The sequence below is a fragment of the Microplitis mediator genome, chromosome 8 (assembly GCF_029852145.1).
Source record: "Microplitis mediator isolate UGA2020A chromosome 8, iyMicMedi2.1, whole genome shotgun sequence".
NCBI classification, from domain to species: Eukaryota; Metazoa; Arthropoda; class Insecta; order Hymenoptera; family Braconidae; genus Microplitis; species Microplitis mediator.
The window spans coordinates 14990793-15010479 of NC_079976.1; the positions used below are offsets into that span (position 1 = coordinate 14990793).

Here is a 19687-nt window from a genome sequence, read left to right on the forward strand (position 1 = left end):
TTACTTTTGATCTTTTGTTCATTTCGGTTCGATATCTCATTGATATTTTTATAATTATTTTCAACATCTAAATTGTCATCATCATCACCATCGATATCATTCCGATTTTTAATGATGTAACGTTCATCATCAATATTTCGAGAAAAAGTCCTCTTCTTTGTTGCTGGCTGAGGTAAAACATGTTTTTCAAGAGGGAGTAGAGAAACGCTGTCAAACTCATGCTGCTGAGACTTATGTTTCCCTGAAATCGGTTTTTTAGTTGGAACGCTTTGTGTTTCATTGTCTTGAAACGTTTGAATTGGCAATAATTTCGATTTTTTACAATATGATTTTTCCGGTACTGCAGATCTTTTACGTATTTTTGGAGAACATTTTTGAAAAATTGTTGTGCTTTCGGATAGTGTCTTCTCTTCTTCAACTTGAACTAATTGTTTATGTTTATTAGCATTCTTCTTGCCACTTTTTAAATTTGACCTCTCCGTGAGCACTTTTTTAAGAAATGCTTTGGAAGTGCCATCAATAATTTCACCTGTATTTTCATCTACAGATGTTTTATCTAACTCTTCTTTATCATCTACAATGAAGACAAATTGAATATGATTAGTATAATCAAATACTAGTATAGTATTATATAATTTAATGAAAATGTAATGATTAAATTCCAACCCAATGCTATTTATTGTAAAAAAAAAAAGTTGTACTAAGACTTGAAAAGTTTTTTTTAATTAAAGATCAGTATTTGCTAAGCAATCATGTACGTACTCCCATTAAAAAGATATATATTAAAATATAACTATAAATGTTAAAAATACATAAAAAATTTATAAATATGTATAAAAAATATATTTTACATAGCTAACTTTAGTCCGATTTTCGTATATATTTTATATATTTTAAATATATAAAAAATATATCTGAGAATATATGAAAAATTCATGTATAAAAATATTTAAAAAATATAGGTGTGGTAATATAAAAAAAGACAGTAATAATATATTTGAAATCTATAAAAAATATAATTATGAAAATATAAAAATGTATTTTTTATATAACTTTCTTTAATTTTCACAATTATATTTCTTATAGATTTAAGATATATTACTAATGTATTTTTTTTATATTACCATAACCTATATTATTTCTAAATTTAAACATGTATTTATTTCATAAATTTTATTCATGGGGGTATATATAAGAATATTTAAAAAAATGTTCTTTTTAACAGATTCGAAATTTATTTTTATACCAAAATAATATATGTACTTACCACTCATTTTGACTATTGCAGCATCCAAATATTCATTTTGCTTTGTGTTCGGATCCTGCCACTTTAGTTTCACTGTTGCTTTCTCGTATCGAGAATGTATTGGAATTTTATTTGTTAAAATTGTTTGTGACTGCTTCGTTTTAAGCCAAAAAATTAAAGAATATTTTTTGGACATATTTAAATAAAAAATAGAGAATGAGAATAATTAAGCAAATCTTTTCAAAACTTCAGTATTAAACACTGAAAACACGATGTGCACATCCAAAGAGACCAAAGATGACTGATTTTTTTAAATATTTAAACTAGTTAAATTTGTTGTTAAAATTCACTAAGCTAAAATGGTTTTAAGTATATAAGTTTTCAATTTAAAACTGTGGGTATACTTGGACATTTGTTCGTTTCTTAAATAAAGTCCTCCCAGAGGGTAAATCGCCGTCGGGAATTGTCGGAAATTTTCGGTTTGTAATGTTAATGTATAGTAACGGCGTGAGATTAGACTTGTTTTTCCATAGTGGGGGTAAAAACCGACGGCGACTTACTCTCTGGGAGAAAATATAGTAACTGAAATATAACCAAAAACTTAATTTAATTTTTTAAGTGTGTAAATGATATTTCGCTAAAGCATTAATCTACTCTTTTTATAAATGCATTTAGTTAAAAAATTCGACGAATTATCGAAAAGAAGTAAGAATAGAGCTTTGAAGCGATTTAAATTACAACGAAATGCAAATCCATCACAAAAAAACGATAATAACAGATATGTAATTATTTTTTCTTTCATTAGCTGTTATATTCTTGAATCCGTATAATTTAAAAATCACTATGCATTATCTAGTAGAAATACACTGATGGAGTTGGATAATATCGGAGATTTTCCAATAGCAGGAGGCAATGAAATCGAGTGTAATGAAGACATGATATCATCAGAAGGAAGTGAAAATGAAGACAATCTCGAGTTTGATGATAATTCCATTGTTAGTGATCACGATGAACATGATGACTTTGTAAGTGGTGAAGAAAGTGATGTCTCCGAAAATTCTTTTGATGGAAATAATGATGATATAAATAATGACGATAATAATGATTATGATCGTGATGAAATTTATCGTGATCAGATTTACGAGGGATCTCCTCTCACTATTGCTGATAGCATGATGTTGATGTTGAGTCTTATTTTAAAACATAATATTTCAAATACATGTGTCGATGATATATTCACATTGATAAAATTACACTGTCCTCAACAAAATATACAAAAAATGAACTTGTATTATTTTAAAAAATATTTTCAATATGGAAAATCACAGGAAAAAAAGTTTTTTTGGTCAGTATGCGGATCATCATTAAAAAAATCTACTGATGTTTGTAATATTTGTCAACATAACACACAAGTCCGATATTTTTCTGTCTTATCTATGACAAAGCAACTGGAACAAATTTTGGGGCGAACAATAAATTATAATTATTTGAAACATCACTATCAACAACAAATGAACCAACAACCGAACAACACTATAAAAGAAGTTTTTCAAGATATATCAGATGGGCAAGTATATCGCCAACATCATAAATATTTCTCAAACCTGGGTGCTTTATCATTTACGTTGAATACTGATGGTGTACCCGTATTTAAGAGTTCAAAAATATCAATTTGGCCTTTTTTTTGCGCATTAATGAATTACCATTCGACCAACGAATTCGTCAAGAAAACACTATTCTTGCTGCGCTATGGTTCGGGCCCGATAAACCAGCACCAAATTTATTTCTGAAAGCATTGAAAGCTGAATTAGAAATTTTATATCGTGGAATTTATATCAATGTTGCGAACATTAGAGAAAGATTTTTTATTAGAGTGATATTGTTGTGTGGCACATGTGATTTGCCAGCAAAATGTTCATTTTTGAATTTTCAGCAGTTTAATGGACAGTTTGGTTATCCTCTTTGTGAAATTTCCACAGAGACAACTGAATTACCTACGAAAAAAAAATACGTGTATACCGTCATACTTCGATGTTAACATATCGTACCTTGGCTCAAACGGAAAGGTATGCTCATCAAGCACTACAAAATAAAAATAATTCCTCACTACCAAAGCGATGTCATGTAGTTAAAGGAGTAAAAAGTCCCAGCGAATTTAAAAATATCATGCCAGATTACGTTACTGGAACTGGAATTGATTCAATGCATGCACTTTACGAAGGAGTTATTAAAAAATTAATTTTTCTATAGGTGGATCCATCTTTCAGTAGTTTTTCTTTTTCACTCCGAGAAGTACTTCCTATTATAGATAAAAAAATTCGAACTATAAAGCCTCCAAAATTCATCCATCGTATGCCACGTGAACTATCAAAATATAAGTCATGGAAAGCCTCTGAGTTCAAAAGTTGGTGTTTTTATTACTCGCCAGTATTACTTTCGACAATAATGAAAATTGAATATCTCAACCATTATTTATTATTAATCACAGCAGCTTTTCTCTTGAACCAAAATAGTGTTTCTCGAGAGCAAGTACAGTCAGCTTCCAAGTTCTTGGATCGTTTCGTCAGTGAATTTGAAATATTATATGGTACAAGGTTTTGTAGTATTAATATACATCAATTACTCCACCTATCAAATGACGTACTAAATTTCGGACCTGGCTTCATAAATTCGTGTTTTTCATTTGAAAATTTGAACGGGAAACTAGTCAAGTCTGTAACTGGAAAAACTAATATAGATAGTCAAATTATAAACTCACATTGGCAGTTCTTACGATTTATGAAAAAATCAGATGAATTAGAGGAAGGTCCCTTACGTGATTTTGTTTTACAACATAAAAATCAAGTTAAAATTTGTGAAATTTTTGATGATTTCCAAACTGTTGGAGCGTATAAAAAATACAATATATGCAGTGATTCTGCAATTCAAAATCTTATCAAGAATATGCATTATCCAAGATTACCATCAGTGAGAAAATACTACAGGCTTTTAAAGGATGGCTTACTATATGTTGCCTCATCTTATACCAAATCATTAAAAACAAATTCATCTTTTGTGGGGATCACATTATCAGGCAGAAAAAAATTTGCTAAAATTATGTATTTTGTTAAAATGACTACTTGTGATTGTACTTCTGACAATTGTTTATGTTAAGGAGAACATTTTGCTGTTATTCATCTTATTAAAGTAATTGGCCGGTTGAAGTTTACATTTGAAAATATAGAATACCATGTCCCTCACTTATATGAGTCTGAAATACTCGGTAATATGACATCTATTCCAGTTGAAAATTTAGTAGATGTATGTTTTAGTCTCTACGATGATGGCAAACTATTTTTAGCATGTAATGTAAATACTTACGAAAAAGAGTGATATGTATTATTATTCGACATTATATTAATAAAGTATCATACTAAAACAACTTCAATTTTTTTATAATTATCATCACAATGTCTAAATTGAATATATTTACTTTCTGAATGGCTGTAATAAAATATCAATTAAGTTTTTTCCGAATTCGTTTCAAAATTTTAGTGTTTTGAATTTTATGTTATTTAATAATTCTTTATAGAGAATACTTCAAGATCAATTACACATAACTTTCAAGAAATATAAATTTAATTAAAACATATAACAACATAAAATTTGACTAAGTTCTAAATTTTTATTAAGTTCATTTTTATTAAAAAATTGAAACATGAAGTCCCAATTATGAACGGATTTTGTCCTCAATAATAAATGAAACTAAAGTATTCTTTTTAAGTCCAAATTATGAACGGATTTTGTCCTCAATAATAAAAGAAACTGAAATATTGTTTTTAAGTCGCAATTTTGAACGGATTTTGGCCTCATACAATCATATTCACGTTGAGAGCAGAATGAGACCAATTAGTTAAGCTGTTGAGACTTGATTGAGACTTATCCGACAAAAACTGTCGAATGAGACCTGAATGAGTCCAAAATCCACTGTTGAGGCCAAAATCCGGAATTATTTTTCGACTCGGGAACAGTGAAATCAACGCTGGTAAAGTTTGAATAAACGAATGTATAAATTTTGTAGTGTGAGGATATGTTTTCGGGTACGTATCTGCAGTAAAGCTCTAAAAACAAAAATTATAAAACGATTTTTCATGATACCAGCATCAATGGTTCAAGTCTAAGAATTAGTAATTCGAACTTTGATACTTGTGTTTTGTTTAATAGTGATTTCAGACTATTGATGTCATCTGCGTTAATGACAGTTCTGACTTTGTAATCAAGTTTTATAAAAATTTGTGTACACAATAAATAGTATTTATGGTTTCTGTTTAGTGATAAATTGCAAATCATAAGTTAGGCGTACACTAATGGTTGATCACACCATTGGTCTTAATATAACTTGATTCTAACTGGCTGCTGACACTGATAATAATTTTCAATGCAGGTAATCATGAAAAAAATACTGTGTAACACTAAATGAAACACAACTTGAGATTGCAGTTACTGTCAGCTTTTGCCTACGGCTCGGGCAGCCTACTTTACTTTCGTCTGACATTGTTTTGTTTCATCTCTTGCCACACAATGAACTATTACAGTTCGTTAAAACTATAAAATCAATGACTTGCATTTAAATAATTATTGATTTTGTTCAAACAAAAAATATGCACATCGTGAAAATTACATATGTTGTGGGAAAAAGTCTCAGCTTTCAGAAAAAAATATCAAATTAGATGTATCAAGCGCCGCACAGTCATAAAAATCGTTTTTTCGTCTTTAATCGAATTTTAAAAGGTCTTTTGTAACATAAAATGAAAAATGGATATTCTTATTGGAAAGCTGAGAATTTTTCCTGCGAAAAACTGTTATGTGCTCATTTTTAAAAAAAAATTTTTCCTTCAAAAAAATTAATGAAAAAGTTGAAAACAAAAATTTTCAAAATTCCAAAAAATCATAACTTTGAAACAGCTACATATAAAAGGCTCAAATTTTCAGAGAATATTTTTTTCAATATATAGAACGACTCCACAAAGTTTGAACCAAATCAACGAGGGTCGCCCCGTAAAAATAATTTTATTTGGTGAAATGACCCATATAGATATAACATACAGTTAATTATTTTCAAACATGTATATATGGGGCATTCCATACCAAATCGGCCACTTTTTGAGGTCACCCCCTCCGATATTTTTGAAAAATTTATATGTTTTGGAGGCTGATAAAAAACGCTCTCATGAATTTCTTCAAATTTTTTCGACTAATCGTTTCCGAGATACTGATTTTTTTCAAAATACGAGGTTTCTTTTTGAAACGTTTATAACTTCGCAAAAAATACACAAATCAGATCGGTTTTTTTATTGGAATCTTCGTTTTTAAATGTTCTTTCGAGGAAAAAATACGTTTTCATTCTTAATCAATTCCTTCATTGTTTATTTTGAGTTTTAAGCAAAAAAAACGTTTTTTCAAAATGCATGTCCCTGTTATGTCCGCCGCTTCATTTTTAATTCTTTATCCGGGACTTCTCCCTTTGGTAGCGATAGTAATTTTTGGACAAGCGGGTTGGACGGTGCGGACAACAATAAAAAATACGAGGAAGAAATTATCTTCCTATAATTTATTATTTATAGTGGATCTTTTCGAATATTAAGAACCCAAACGTCTCCGAAGAGACTGGTGCTCTTGTTTAAGCCAAAAGTATTTTATGATGGATAGGAAAATTGGTTCTTCACCTACCTTTCGATGTAACTTCTTCTAGTACGGCAGGTTTTACCGCTCCAGAACATTGCAGCTCGCTTGACCTTCCTCCTAGGATTTGGGTTGAGTGGGCGCGGCTAGGTTATAGGATGAGACCTTATGTACTACTCTCGAATGAAAACCGCAAGGTTGGAGTGATGACCTTTGTCTTTATTTAGATGTTTCAGATTACAACATTTCAACTAAACGTCACTTATTCATTCTAGTTTTCATAATTTTATATTTAATTTATATTATAGGATTATTTATCCGTAACGGATATTTTTATAAGATTTTAATTTATATTTAATGCGTCCTTTTTACACACCCGAAAAGTGGTTTTATGCGCAAATTAACTCGGCACGAGATTGAATCGCAAATTCACGTGATTTGCGTCACTGGTTCGATCGTACCGGATAGTTTTTTAAGATCCGACAAATATTGTACTGGACGAACGATTACTTCAGTTGCGTCAGATCGAATCTTAGATCATTATTTGAGGGTTTTTAATAATAATTTGAATTCAATTACTGATTATTCAACGCTGAAGCGGATTCCTGCAATAATTGGATACAAAAGATTTTAGTTTAAATGCCTAACTGATTATTCTACGCCTAGGGCGGATTCCTGCAGTAAGGTTAGTGATAAATTCACGATCTTTGACTATTTCTTATTGATTATTCGACGCCGTAGCGGATTCCTGCAATAAGAATTAGTTTAGATAAATTAAAAAGTGCTCTATTGACTTTTCAACGCAGATGCGGATTCCTGCAATAGAGTTTAGATTAAAAATTATTAAAAATCCTCTTATTGACTTTTCAACGCCTAGGGCGGATTCCTGTAATAAGAGTGCACGAAATTTCGACGTTCGAATCTTCGCGGACCGTAAGTTTTAAGAACCGACTAGCACTGAGCTATGGGTGCTCAGGCTTTTTATTAACTTTGCTTGGCGATTTGATGGGGAATTTATAATTATCGTCATTGGTGGAAAGTGACGACAGTTTGTTGTTTATTCGTTAAACTTATTGCAGGTGTCTTCCCACTATTCTTTGCCGCATAAAAAAGGTGAAAAAGCTGACGCTGCGTTTTCGCGTGCTTTGCAAAGAGGAGCTCAGTAATAATTATTTTAAATAATTATTAAAATAAAAAAAAATTATTTGGACATAACACCCCTTCGATTTTTTGAAAAAATTCTCAAGAACACTTGGATGAATTCAGAAAATTTTGAGACCAATCCGATCATGGACAAACGATTCGTTCTATTTTTTTTTCTCAATTCGAAAAAATTTTTTTTCCCTAAATATTATTTTTCGACTTGATTTGACCAATAAACATTCTCAGATTGGTCTATTTAGATGCTATAACTTTGTTGTAAATACTGTGCCGTTTGGAGTATACTATTTTTTGAAGTTTTTCTACTCATTCAATTAATAAATTTTAAAAATCAACTAAGAACTACTTACAAGTTATCTCTATGATCTAGAAGAGGTGGTACGTGACCTTATTAAGACGATAGCCAATAAGGAACAAAACAAAATCCAGGAAAAGATAGTAAATGAAATTGATCCGCATTTGAACTCTGTAAAGTGAGCGAGTGAAACAGAATGGATCTGGTTTAGGCGTGAGGTTTTAAACAAATAAAAATTACATAATTATTAAAGAAGAATTAATAAAGAATAAATTATAGATTTATTTACACTTTTTACAGATAATTATTATTAGAAATAATTATTGATAGCGAATTCAAACACAAGATGTACGCGAGATCGAATGCAACTAAAATGAAACGAATCACGTATAAAAATGTCGACACGTGGTCGATAGCGGTTACGTTCACGTAAAATTAATTTACTAATTAATTATCCGCGAATGACAAATTAGTTATATCAATAAATAGCAGCCTGACTACTTTACTGACTAAATATTGAATATAAATCGGCACAAGAGTTAGTATTAGAACACCAGAAATAGTTTCATAATTGCAAAGCGGTTTTAGAACACGAGGTAAACGGTACTAGAGCACGTTGTAGAATAGAATGATGAAACGATGGCGTTTTCCTTCGTTCCCGCTTGGAGATGATGACAGCATGGCTGTCCCAGCGAATTTTCCCATTGGCTTAAAAGCGCGCCAACAGGAAACAATTAGTAGCTGATTTTTCTTATTGGCAGCTGAGCACGCCGTTATGAGACGAATTTTTTGATTGGCCGGCTAATATAATACGAATTGTCTTATTGGCCGGCTAGTAGCGGGTTCTCATGCAGTTTATACACGGTCATGAGCAATAAATTGCAAGTGTCGGGCCCATATAGCGAGTGACCCGGCACTATTCTGACCTTGAAGCCAGTAGCGAGTTCGGCAACTCCCGGAATAGTGAAAATGCACGAAGGATTTGAAATTAATCAAGCTCGTGACTGAACAAACTCCAAAGTGATAAACAAAGTTTTTTTTTTTTTTGACGCTTAAACAATATTTTAATTTCAAATTCAGTTGAATTTGAGTATTGTTTAACAAGTAAACTTTTATCGTCATTTGGTATCACAAAATAAAGTTTAATAGAACAGCAACTACGAAAGGAACTCAAAAACTTCATTGTGTGTTACCAAATGACGATGAAAGTTTACTTGTAAAACAATACTCAAATTCAACTGAATTTAAAATTCAAAAATTGTTTAAGCGTCAAAAAAAATAAACTTTGTTTATCACTTTGGAGTTCAAATGCGGATCAATTTCATTTACTATCCTTTCCGGGATTTTGTTTTGTTCCTTATTGGCTATCGTCCCAATAAGGCTACGTACCACCTCTTCTAGATCATAGAGATAACTTATAAGTAGTTAATAGTTGATTTTTAAAATTTATTAATTGAATGATTATAAAAACTTCAAAAAATAGTATACTCCAAACGGCACAGTATTTGCAATAAAATTATAGCATCTAAATAGACCGATCTGAGAATGTTTATTGGTCAAATTAAGTCGAAGAATAATATTTAGGGAATAAAATTTTTTTCGAATTAAGAAAAAAAATAGAACGAATCGTTTGCCCACGATTGGATTGGTCTAAAAATTTTCTGAATTCATCCAAGTTTCTTTGAGAATTTTTTCAAAAAAATCGAAGGGGGCATACATTTCGAAAAAACGTTTTTTTTTTTGCTTAAAACTTAAAATAAACAATGAAGGAATTGATTAAGAATAAAAACGTATTTTTTCCTCGAAAGAACATTTAAAACCGAAGATTTAAAAAAAAACGATCCGATTGGTGTATTTTTCGCGAAGTTATATATATTTCATTCCATTTAAAATATATAAATATTGTTAAATCTTTACATATCCGTATAAGTTATTTTCAAATTATTTAAATGTACATTTGGTATAAATTTCTCCGATTTTGACATATGTGTGTCATCTAATTTCGGTATATTTATTTCTATCCATATATATATATATATGTGTACCCACATATATATGCATGCGTAAGGAATAAAGGATGCCGGCTCGTAACATAATCCAATTTTTTTTCCAGCCGATAAAAAAACTGGTAAGTATAAGTATTTCTACCATTTTGTAATGGCGGAATTGACGAATCTCACAATATTTGACGGTCTAGCACACCTACATTTTTGACACTTATTAATGATGCTAAATTTAAACAATGAAAGAATTGAAATAATTATTCATTTAAATTATAAATTATTAAGAATGGTAAAACGACCAAATCAAACTAGAAAATGAAAAATATTTTATCGATTGTTTCTATCACTAGTCTCTTTATATTCAAGGAGAAGTTGCATTAAGTATCCAAAGTATTTAGAATTTTGGCTATCCATTGTTTCTTCAGATCATTAAGACTGTGGTCAAGGACGTTTCATGTTCTTTTTATTTCGAAATATCTTTGATTTCAATAACGTTTATTGTATCATTATCTTCAGCTCATTATTAATTGAAAACAATAAATATTCATTCTTTAAGTTACCTTATCTGTTGAATGATGATCCACAAATTTTTGACGTGTAAAACTGTTGTGCAATTTTTTTTGATGTACTAAATCGAATGATGAACGAGGATCTCGGGTAAATGGTGTATTAATTATGCTGTAACTATCATTTTGAGATAGACGATGAGGTGAATTTGTCGTTTGCACTCCAATATCTAAAAATGATTTTATTAACTACGAAATCACACTCATAATAAAAACCGATTTCTTTTATTAAGAGTATATACCTTTTTTAGCAAACTTAGATGAATCCCAGTAAAAATTACCCTTCTGAAAAGGTGCATTCCATGCTTCGTTATCTTCATCAGAAGCTGATGATATTGACCTGACATAATTTCTTACACATCAGTTTAGGGAAATTTTGACGCAAAACGAAAATTGTCAATAAAACTAGAATAAAAAATCACTATTTACCCTGTTTTTTTCATCTTTTCTGACGATTCAGATGTTGATGCTACATTAAAATCCAAAAACTCCTGATAAAAATCAAATGGTAGTTTGTAAACAGAACGAGGGTTTTCATAAATATATGAATTCCTCTTGACATTTAAATCAACTTCATTCAAATTTATCGGTTGATTCATTGTATTTAATCGAAACATATAACTTCGGTCGAATAAGTGTACCTATCCAATTTAGACCGTCTATTAATTACATACATCAGCACTAATGATTTGAGTTTTTATAGCAAATAAATAAAAATTAATTATTGAGTCATACTTGCTGTGAAAATTGGCCAAGTTGATGGAAACAGAACCCCCTATAGTATAGAAGAATTTGATAAATGCTGTACGATTTCCATTTGATGCAGTAATACTGCATAAGCGAAAAAGTATTTTCATCCCAAGTACTTTTTTGGGAATAAATTTCCTTTCGTGTTGTATGACCTCTGTATGCTGAAAAGTAATAATAGAATGTAATATTTTTATCCGTTTCTGTGACTATTGTGATATTAGAAATCCGCTATTAAAATAAATAAATATACAAAAAAAATTTCAAAGAAGCTTATTGGTTCACAATTTTTTCTTTAATATTCACGAGCGGTAATATGAAAATCTATCATACAATACTCATTGGTGGGTTCAATATTGTATGCCATCGTTCAAAAAAATCAATATTCGAATATTTATTATAGGTGAATTTGACACAATACTGTTCACCAAACTATTGATTTATCTGATAATAAGTAGACTCCTGCATAATCAAAACATTGCGTTCGTCTCTATAGTAGAATTTTTAAAAAATTTGCCAGAACTTGACATGAATAGTCTAGTAGTTTCTAAAAATACCATTGGTTCAGAAGTTTATGCATGTATACTAGGGTGTCCGATATTTCCCAAATCGATTTTTATTTACTGATCGCTCCCTAAGTCTTTAGTTTATGACCTAAAAAAAAATATCCAACACAATTAGGCTCTTAATTTTCACATTAAACCGGGCCGAAATCATTTTATATTTCCCATTAAAATAACATGGGATTTTTAGACTTTTGACTCTTAATTTTTTTTCTCCGAAACAAATGCGAGTAAAAATTTGATCGAAGCATATTTTAATAGGAAATGGAACGTTCTACAAAAAAGTTCTCCTATGAATTTTCGATAAAATAACTCCTTCAAAAGTTATTTAACGTTAAACTTGTGTTTGTTATCAATCCTATAATATTTTTAATTCTATTTTCATTTTTACCGTTTTTGACTATAAAATCGTTGAAATAAAAGATGGTTGTTATTATCACTAGAGTACCGATGATCATTTATGTAGATTTCATGGCCTAAACAGAAAATCAAGGGAAAAAAAAACATTGTTTTATGAGAAATAATAGAAATAAAATACCTTCCTCATACAGACGTACTTTAAAATGAATTAATGAAAAGTGATGGAATAAAATGTAATAACTTCTTTGTCTACAATATTATAAGCAGAATTATCATCATTTTTGGTCTCTTTATAATTTTCTGTTAAGCAAGCTTCGGTCGCATTAGGATATTTTGTTTTGTACTCATTTATAAATTTCCTAAGCGAGCCATGAAATCGTTGTTTTGAAAAATTTTTCCCGGCCCCGTAGACCTTAAAAACAAAACCAAAAAATTTAGACAAATTTTGTCTCGACCTTTTTCTTATGATTCCGCAAAAACCGTGGCTTGAAAAAATATTTTGCTGGAAGATCTTTAAACTAGAGATTTCAAGCTTCAATTTACTTTTTTTGTTTTTTCGATACGCTCATTTTTCACGGAAATACAGCCTTCCGAAAATCACTAAAAAATTTGTAAAATTTTTTTGTTCCTTTAATTTTTTGGATAAGCGTAAACCAGGTGACCTGGCAGGACAGCCCAAAAACTTCCCAATGTTTTCGAAATCAAACAACTTGAAAACACTTTCGTCGAAATACTTATTTGAGCTCAACAAGCTTGACAATATATTTTTATAGATATTTGTATGTTTGAACTCTTCGAGTTCCAACAAGCAGTTTTTAGAGATTTTTTTACGATTTTGCTCAATAAAATCAATTGATTCAGACAAAAATCCATGAATGCGTTTTCAATAGCAAGTTTGATGAGTTTTGGATCAGATACGAGTGTAAATATGTAAAAAATCCCAGAAAAATTTTAAAAACACATATTTTTCTAATATTTTTTAGGTAATATCACTTAAACTAGCGAAACGATTGCAGTAAAATTCGTAGTGTCCGGAAGAGACTGTAAAATGCTAGACTTGGTTCAATTCAAGGTACAATAACTTATGATGTTAGTTATCCTGGCGAAATGACAACTATTATACAGGTCCACAAAAAAAAAGTGGTGTGTACTGGGTGTCAGACCATGATTTTTTGGCGTATTTTTTCCCGCTGAGCACGAATTTGAAGTCAGAATTTGGGGTCAAACGGCAAATATTGGAGAAGAACCCAATAAACCGAAAAAAATCACGATTTCGGCATTTTTTCCGCATGATATTATTATGACGCAGTTTTTGCTTACTTCTCTCGGTAGTATCCAACCGTAATTTGTAATTGCATCGATTAATTGCCTATTGAGTTTTATTTAGGTCTCACACAGATTCAATATATTTTTCATTTTTTGTCTTTGACAAAAAATATAAAATTGGTAAATTAAATCGGTACATTTACCGGCAGAAACCTGTTACCACAGAATGTTTGGACTACGATGTCAACTGCCTTTTGATGAGATGTGTAGAATGATTCGCTAGTCAACATTTTGGAGTATCGAAGCCAGTGAAGGTGCGCTGTTTTGCATCCAATTTTTTGAATATAGTGAAACCTAAACTTACAATGAACCTTCTGAATAAGACAATTAATAGGTAAATTAAGAAAAATTTAGATAGCCCGAACTGGAAATCGAACCCAGACCATGTCGGTATCGCGCCGAGTGCTCTACCAGTTGAGCTATCTGGTGTTATACTATATTCCGTTCAATTTGATCTATAACTTATTGAGCCACACCGTCGATCGTACGAAGAACATGAATGGCAAGTATGTGGTGAATTAAAAATTTTGTCCATGATACTTGGCCAGCAATCTGGATTCAAGAAGTATCCACGCTATTTGTGTATGATTGATAGTAGAGATCGGAAAAATCACTACATAAAGAAAGTATGGCCTTCGCGATCTTCATTTTTAATTGGATCACACAATACAATAAAAAAGCCGCTAGTTCATTCAGCCAAAATTCTGATTACTTTTCTTTACATAAAGCTTGGCTTAATTAAACAGTTTGTGAGGGCTCTTAATAAAGATGGAGGGAATGTTCTACATATTTGCGTACAGTATTGAAGCACAAAACTGATGCTAAATTAAAAGAAGGCATTTTTGATGAACCGGTAATTCGAAAGTTATTGAATGATGCAGAGATTGTTCTATCTATGAATGACCAAAAAAAGGCATCATGGCTAAGTTTCAAGAAAGTATGCACCAAATTTTTAGGTAATACAAAGGATGCTGATTACGAAAACATTGTGGCAACTATGATAAAAATTTCTGAGATCAGGTTGCCTACTGAATTTGAAGATGCATTTTCATGATTCCCATCCCGACCCATTTCTGGAGGATAACGGAGACTTTAGTGAAGAGCGTGGAGTAAGATTTTACCAAGATCTGAAGGAATTTGTTCGGTGATTTCAGGGACAGTGGAGACTAAGTATGTTTGCAGATTACTGTTGGTTGCTACAACGGAAAACTCGAAAAAAGAGGAAAAAAGCGCAGCAGAAATCCACTGCATACGTCATTTGAAGATAAAAGGGCCAGACAACGATGAAATCTCTAAGACTTATCGTCATACAGAAAAAACTACTATATCGTGATTTTTATCGGTTTTTTTGGGTTTTCCTCCAATATTTGCAGTTTGACCCCTAATTCTGACTTCAGATTCGTGTTCAGCGGGAAAAAATACGCCAGAAAATCATAGTCTGACATCCAGCACACACCACTTTTTTTTTGTGGACCGATGTTATTTTTGAAATTTTTCATCGCCGATATCTTTCGAACGAATAGACCGATTTTGACGTATGGGGTGGCATTTGGCACAGTTTTTCAGTCTCTGACACTGAAATTTTTTTGACAATTATCACTTCAACGTTTTTGATTTTATTCGAAATAACACTTTTTTGAAATTTTTTCGACAACGATATCTTTTGAACGAATAAATCGATTTCGATAATTGAGGTAGCATTCGGCGTGGCTTGCAAAGTTTTAGAGCTGATGAAATTTTGGAATCAATCCATGAAGTAAGCACGAAATTAGACAAAAAATCTGGGAGTCGGTTGGCCCTGCGGGCCAGCCCCAAAACTTCCCGCCGTTTTCGAGCTCAAGGAGCTCGAAAACATTACTGCGATTATATGTTCGAGCTCGAAAATCTTATTGCATGCGATTGTTTTTTTATGAGCTTTTCAATCTCTAACAAGTTACGTTCTATGCTAAAGTTTGAAAATATAAGAATCGAAAATCATTAATAAAGAAGCAGTTTTAAATTTTTATTCGTGATTATGTTCAATGAAATAAATGTATTGAGGCAGAAATCACTGTCAGTGATCAAAATCAAGATTTATGTAAGTTTTGGCTCATATCAGAGCAATGACATATAAAATATCCAAGAAAAATATTAAGAACTGTGTTTCTTCAATTTCTTTGTTGATAATATGATTTAAACTAAAGAACCAGTTGGATGACATATGATGATCAAAAGAGACCATAAAGAGGGAAAGTTTGTATGAATTCAGACACATTTTAGCACATTATATTATGATTTATCCGGAAAAAACAACATAATATGTTATTTTCTTGACTTTTTCACGCTGATAGCTTTTGAACTAAATAACCGATTTTGACGTTTGAGGTGGCAATCGGCGCGTTTGATTGAATTATAGAGCTGATTAAAATTTGAAGTCGATCGGGTCAGTCGTTTCGAAAATGTTTGAAAGAAACCGTTTTTTACCGTTTAGATTATTTGCTTAGATTCTGAAGTCGATCGTACAAGTCATTTCTGAAAAATCAATAAAAAACTAAAAAATAAAAAAATTTTTTTTTCGTAATTTGCCAATATTTTCGAGTCTATTTGATCAAATGATCTGAAATTTCCAGAAAAGTTGATGGCCAACAAGCTCTTTCGATTTCCACCTTAACCATCTAATCGGTTCATTAGTTAAAAAATTATAGACCGGTCACACACATACATATACACACACACACACACACACACACACACACACACACACACACACATACTGTAACGAGGTTAATGATACCTCATTATCATACCATGATAATAGACGGTTACCGAGTTGTACATCTTATGTTATCTAATTTACCTGCTAACATATTGATTAATTATTATTATTATTTCATAATCCCTCTCCATTTGTGTTTTAAATGGAAAGGATGCGCACCACGTCGGCGCGTAAGCACCGACGTTAATCTATAAAAAGGCCTGTGCGCCGATACATATCAGCTTTTTCTCATATTCACTTTCATTATGTCTTTATAATAAATGTAGTTTTACGTTTTAACCTTTTTTTTAATTTTTAACTTTACCTACTTGTCTAGTACTTTCTAAGCATTACCTTAGATAAGTTGAGCCCATAGCATTTCCTATGGAAGACGGAAAACCCGTACGGATATACCTTGGTCTATCCTGTGTATACCTGACTACACCTCCTAGCCTATAACCTTTTTCCTATAGAAGACGGAAACCCCGTAGAGATGCAATTACAGCATTCTCGTGTAAACCTGCTTACACCTCCTAGCCTGTATCATTTCCTTACAGAAGACGGAAACCCCGTAGAGGTACGCCTTTGCGTATCCTCGTATGAATTAATCATACACCATTGCCTGTATCCTTTCCTTACAGAAGACGGAAACCCCGTAGAGGTACGCCTTTACGTACCCTCGTATGAATTACTCATACACCATTGCCTGTATCATTTCCTTACAGAAGACGGAAACCCTGTAGAGGTACGCCTTTACGTATCCTCGTGTGAATTAATCACACACCCTAGCCTGCAGCATTTTCCTGTAGAAGACGGAAACCTCGTGGTGGTTCGCTTTGCGTAACCTTGTACGACCTTGGTCGTACACCATAGCCTATAGCATTCCCTATAGAAGACGGCAACCCCGTAATCCACCTGCTTGTGGTTTTTAATAAACAATTGTGATACCTAGATCACAATTGTTCTCGCTTTTAATTATTACCTGCTATCTTTACCAGCAACATTGAACCAGCAATTTATAAGTAAGTATAGCAATACTATTATTGTACCTTTTACAACCTTTTATGCTTATCACTCTTTTGGCTTGCTACGCAAATACTTATAGTCTATCTTTTCATATAATTTATTTTGCTCCACGACTCCCGATCCTCTATATGCACTTGGCATATATAAATTCAAGGTCAACCGGTCGTCTGGTCCTTACGAACCGGGTAACACCAGGATCAGTTACCAAATAATTAGCCCACTGGCTAAAAGGGACACGGGCCTATTTCTTACGAGAGTCAGAAATGGGTAACGGACGGTTGATTCACCCACTATTAAAGGGGGTGGACCTCAACATCGTTTCAGTGGGGCCCACATGGCCTTATTATTAGACTTAAAAATATAAATTTAATTAATTTGCATTAGCCTCATTTCATTAAAATTATTACTCCAACGTTGGCTTCAATTCAACTCACGTTTCAGTTATGTCCAACGTGGGGCCAAACTGGCCTAAAAGATTACAGTAGAATCATTAATTGCATTAAAACTTAAAATAACTTCGTTGAAAAAAAAATTAAAATCATTAGCTTCACTTCAACTTTTGTACCAGTGATGCCCATATGGCTCCATGCATAATTAAAACTAATTTAATTAAAAACTTAAAGATCTAAAATCCTTTAAATCACCTGGTCAACCAGCATTAATCATAATTTATTTCAGCCAATATTACCTGCATAAATTACACCTTTATGCAAGCTTAACTTGCACCATAAAACTTTATTAATTACTTAAAATCATCATCATACTCTGTTTAAAAGAAAATAATTTGTTTGATAAATTTAGGTTCAATAGTAATTTTCTCTATTCAATTACAATATTAAAATCATCTAATAATAAAAATTAAAATCGTTATAATTTTTAATCAGCTCTTTCTGAGCAATAATTAAATTACAATAAAATTATAAATGTTCTTTCTGGATAATTTTCAAAATTCTATAGAAAAATGTATTACATCATTCAAAATAAATTTTAAAAATATAGTTCTTAGAACTCTCAGCGTCACATTCCAATATTTCACGTGATCCGACTCGCAGTATCACGCACGAAATATTATTTTCACCCAAAACTTGAAAAAATCAATGCCCCATAGTTACCGGATTTTACCACTATTGTGATAATCCTATTAAATATCGCTAATAATTATTTAATAATTCTATAAATAATTTTGATTATCAATAAAATATTATTTAATTAAATAATTTAAACCGGTCTGTTTACGGTTTCACCGCTTCAGACTATAATCCTGGAAATGACTACGTCGCTTAAACATTGTATAAATAAATATTGTGTATATAGCTTCACTATAAAACCATATTCGAGTATTTAATAAAAAATTTATTGTTCACAATAATCTTGTGGCTTCACCACATAAATAAAATACTCTCAAATTAATTATGATTTATTTGAATAGATAATAGAGTATTAAAACCGATTCGACGGAAAAATACCAAAGAACCTGTGCACGTGATCACCTCATGCGCACAGTTACCAGGAACCTGATAACGTAAGCCCTTCTGGCATTTAATATAAAATAATATTAATTTAAAATTTGTTTAAATAATTGTATAATCCCTTCTGGCTATCAGACCTGGAAAAATGGAGCTCTAGTTCCAGTACAGTCACTAAAAGCTGTACAGATCATTAAATGATCTATGAAATATAAATCATCTTTGATTAATTAAAATCAAATCATCAGTTATCATGCATCGGAAACTAGATAACTAATTGACTGACCATGCCACCAGCATGTGAAACAAATCTCTGAAAAACCACGAATTTACGTACTTAATTTGCAAATATAACATTTACTAAAGTTTTAAACAAATAAAATACATAAACGTTAGAAGCATCAAAATACAATTTTAGAAGCTCGAATTCTGCGAACTGTATAAAAAAGAGGTCGAGACCCATTTAATATAATTTGGTATATTAAATCATTATAAAATTATAATTGACAGACTGTAGAATGACCCCCTGCTTT

General features: G+C 31.4%; 1 protein-coding gene across 2 annotated transcripts in view; it reads right to left on the reverse strand.

The window, feature by feature from the left end:
• Positions 1-19687, reverse strand: part of LOC130673548 (neither inactivation nor afterpotential protein C-like) — a 1009353-nt gene that overhangs the window by 232574 nt on the left and 757092 nt on the right. Inside the window, exons 13-16 of one of the 2 annotated variants that reach the window (XM_057478586.1) lie at positions 11668-11843; positions 11362-11573; positions 11175-11272; positions 10927-11102 (exon numbers count right to left, since the gene is read on the reverse strand). In XM_057478586.1, the coding sequence (XP_057334569.1) occupies positions 10927-11102; positions 11175-11272; positions 11362-11573; positions 11668-11843 (662 nt within the window). Of the gene's footprint in view, positions 1-10926; positions 11103-11174; positions 11285-11361; positions 11574-11667; positions 11844-19687 lie in introns of both variants that reach the window. The other variant, XM_057478585.1, reaches the window with a different exon arrangement.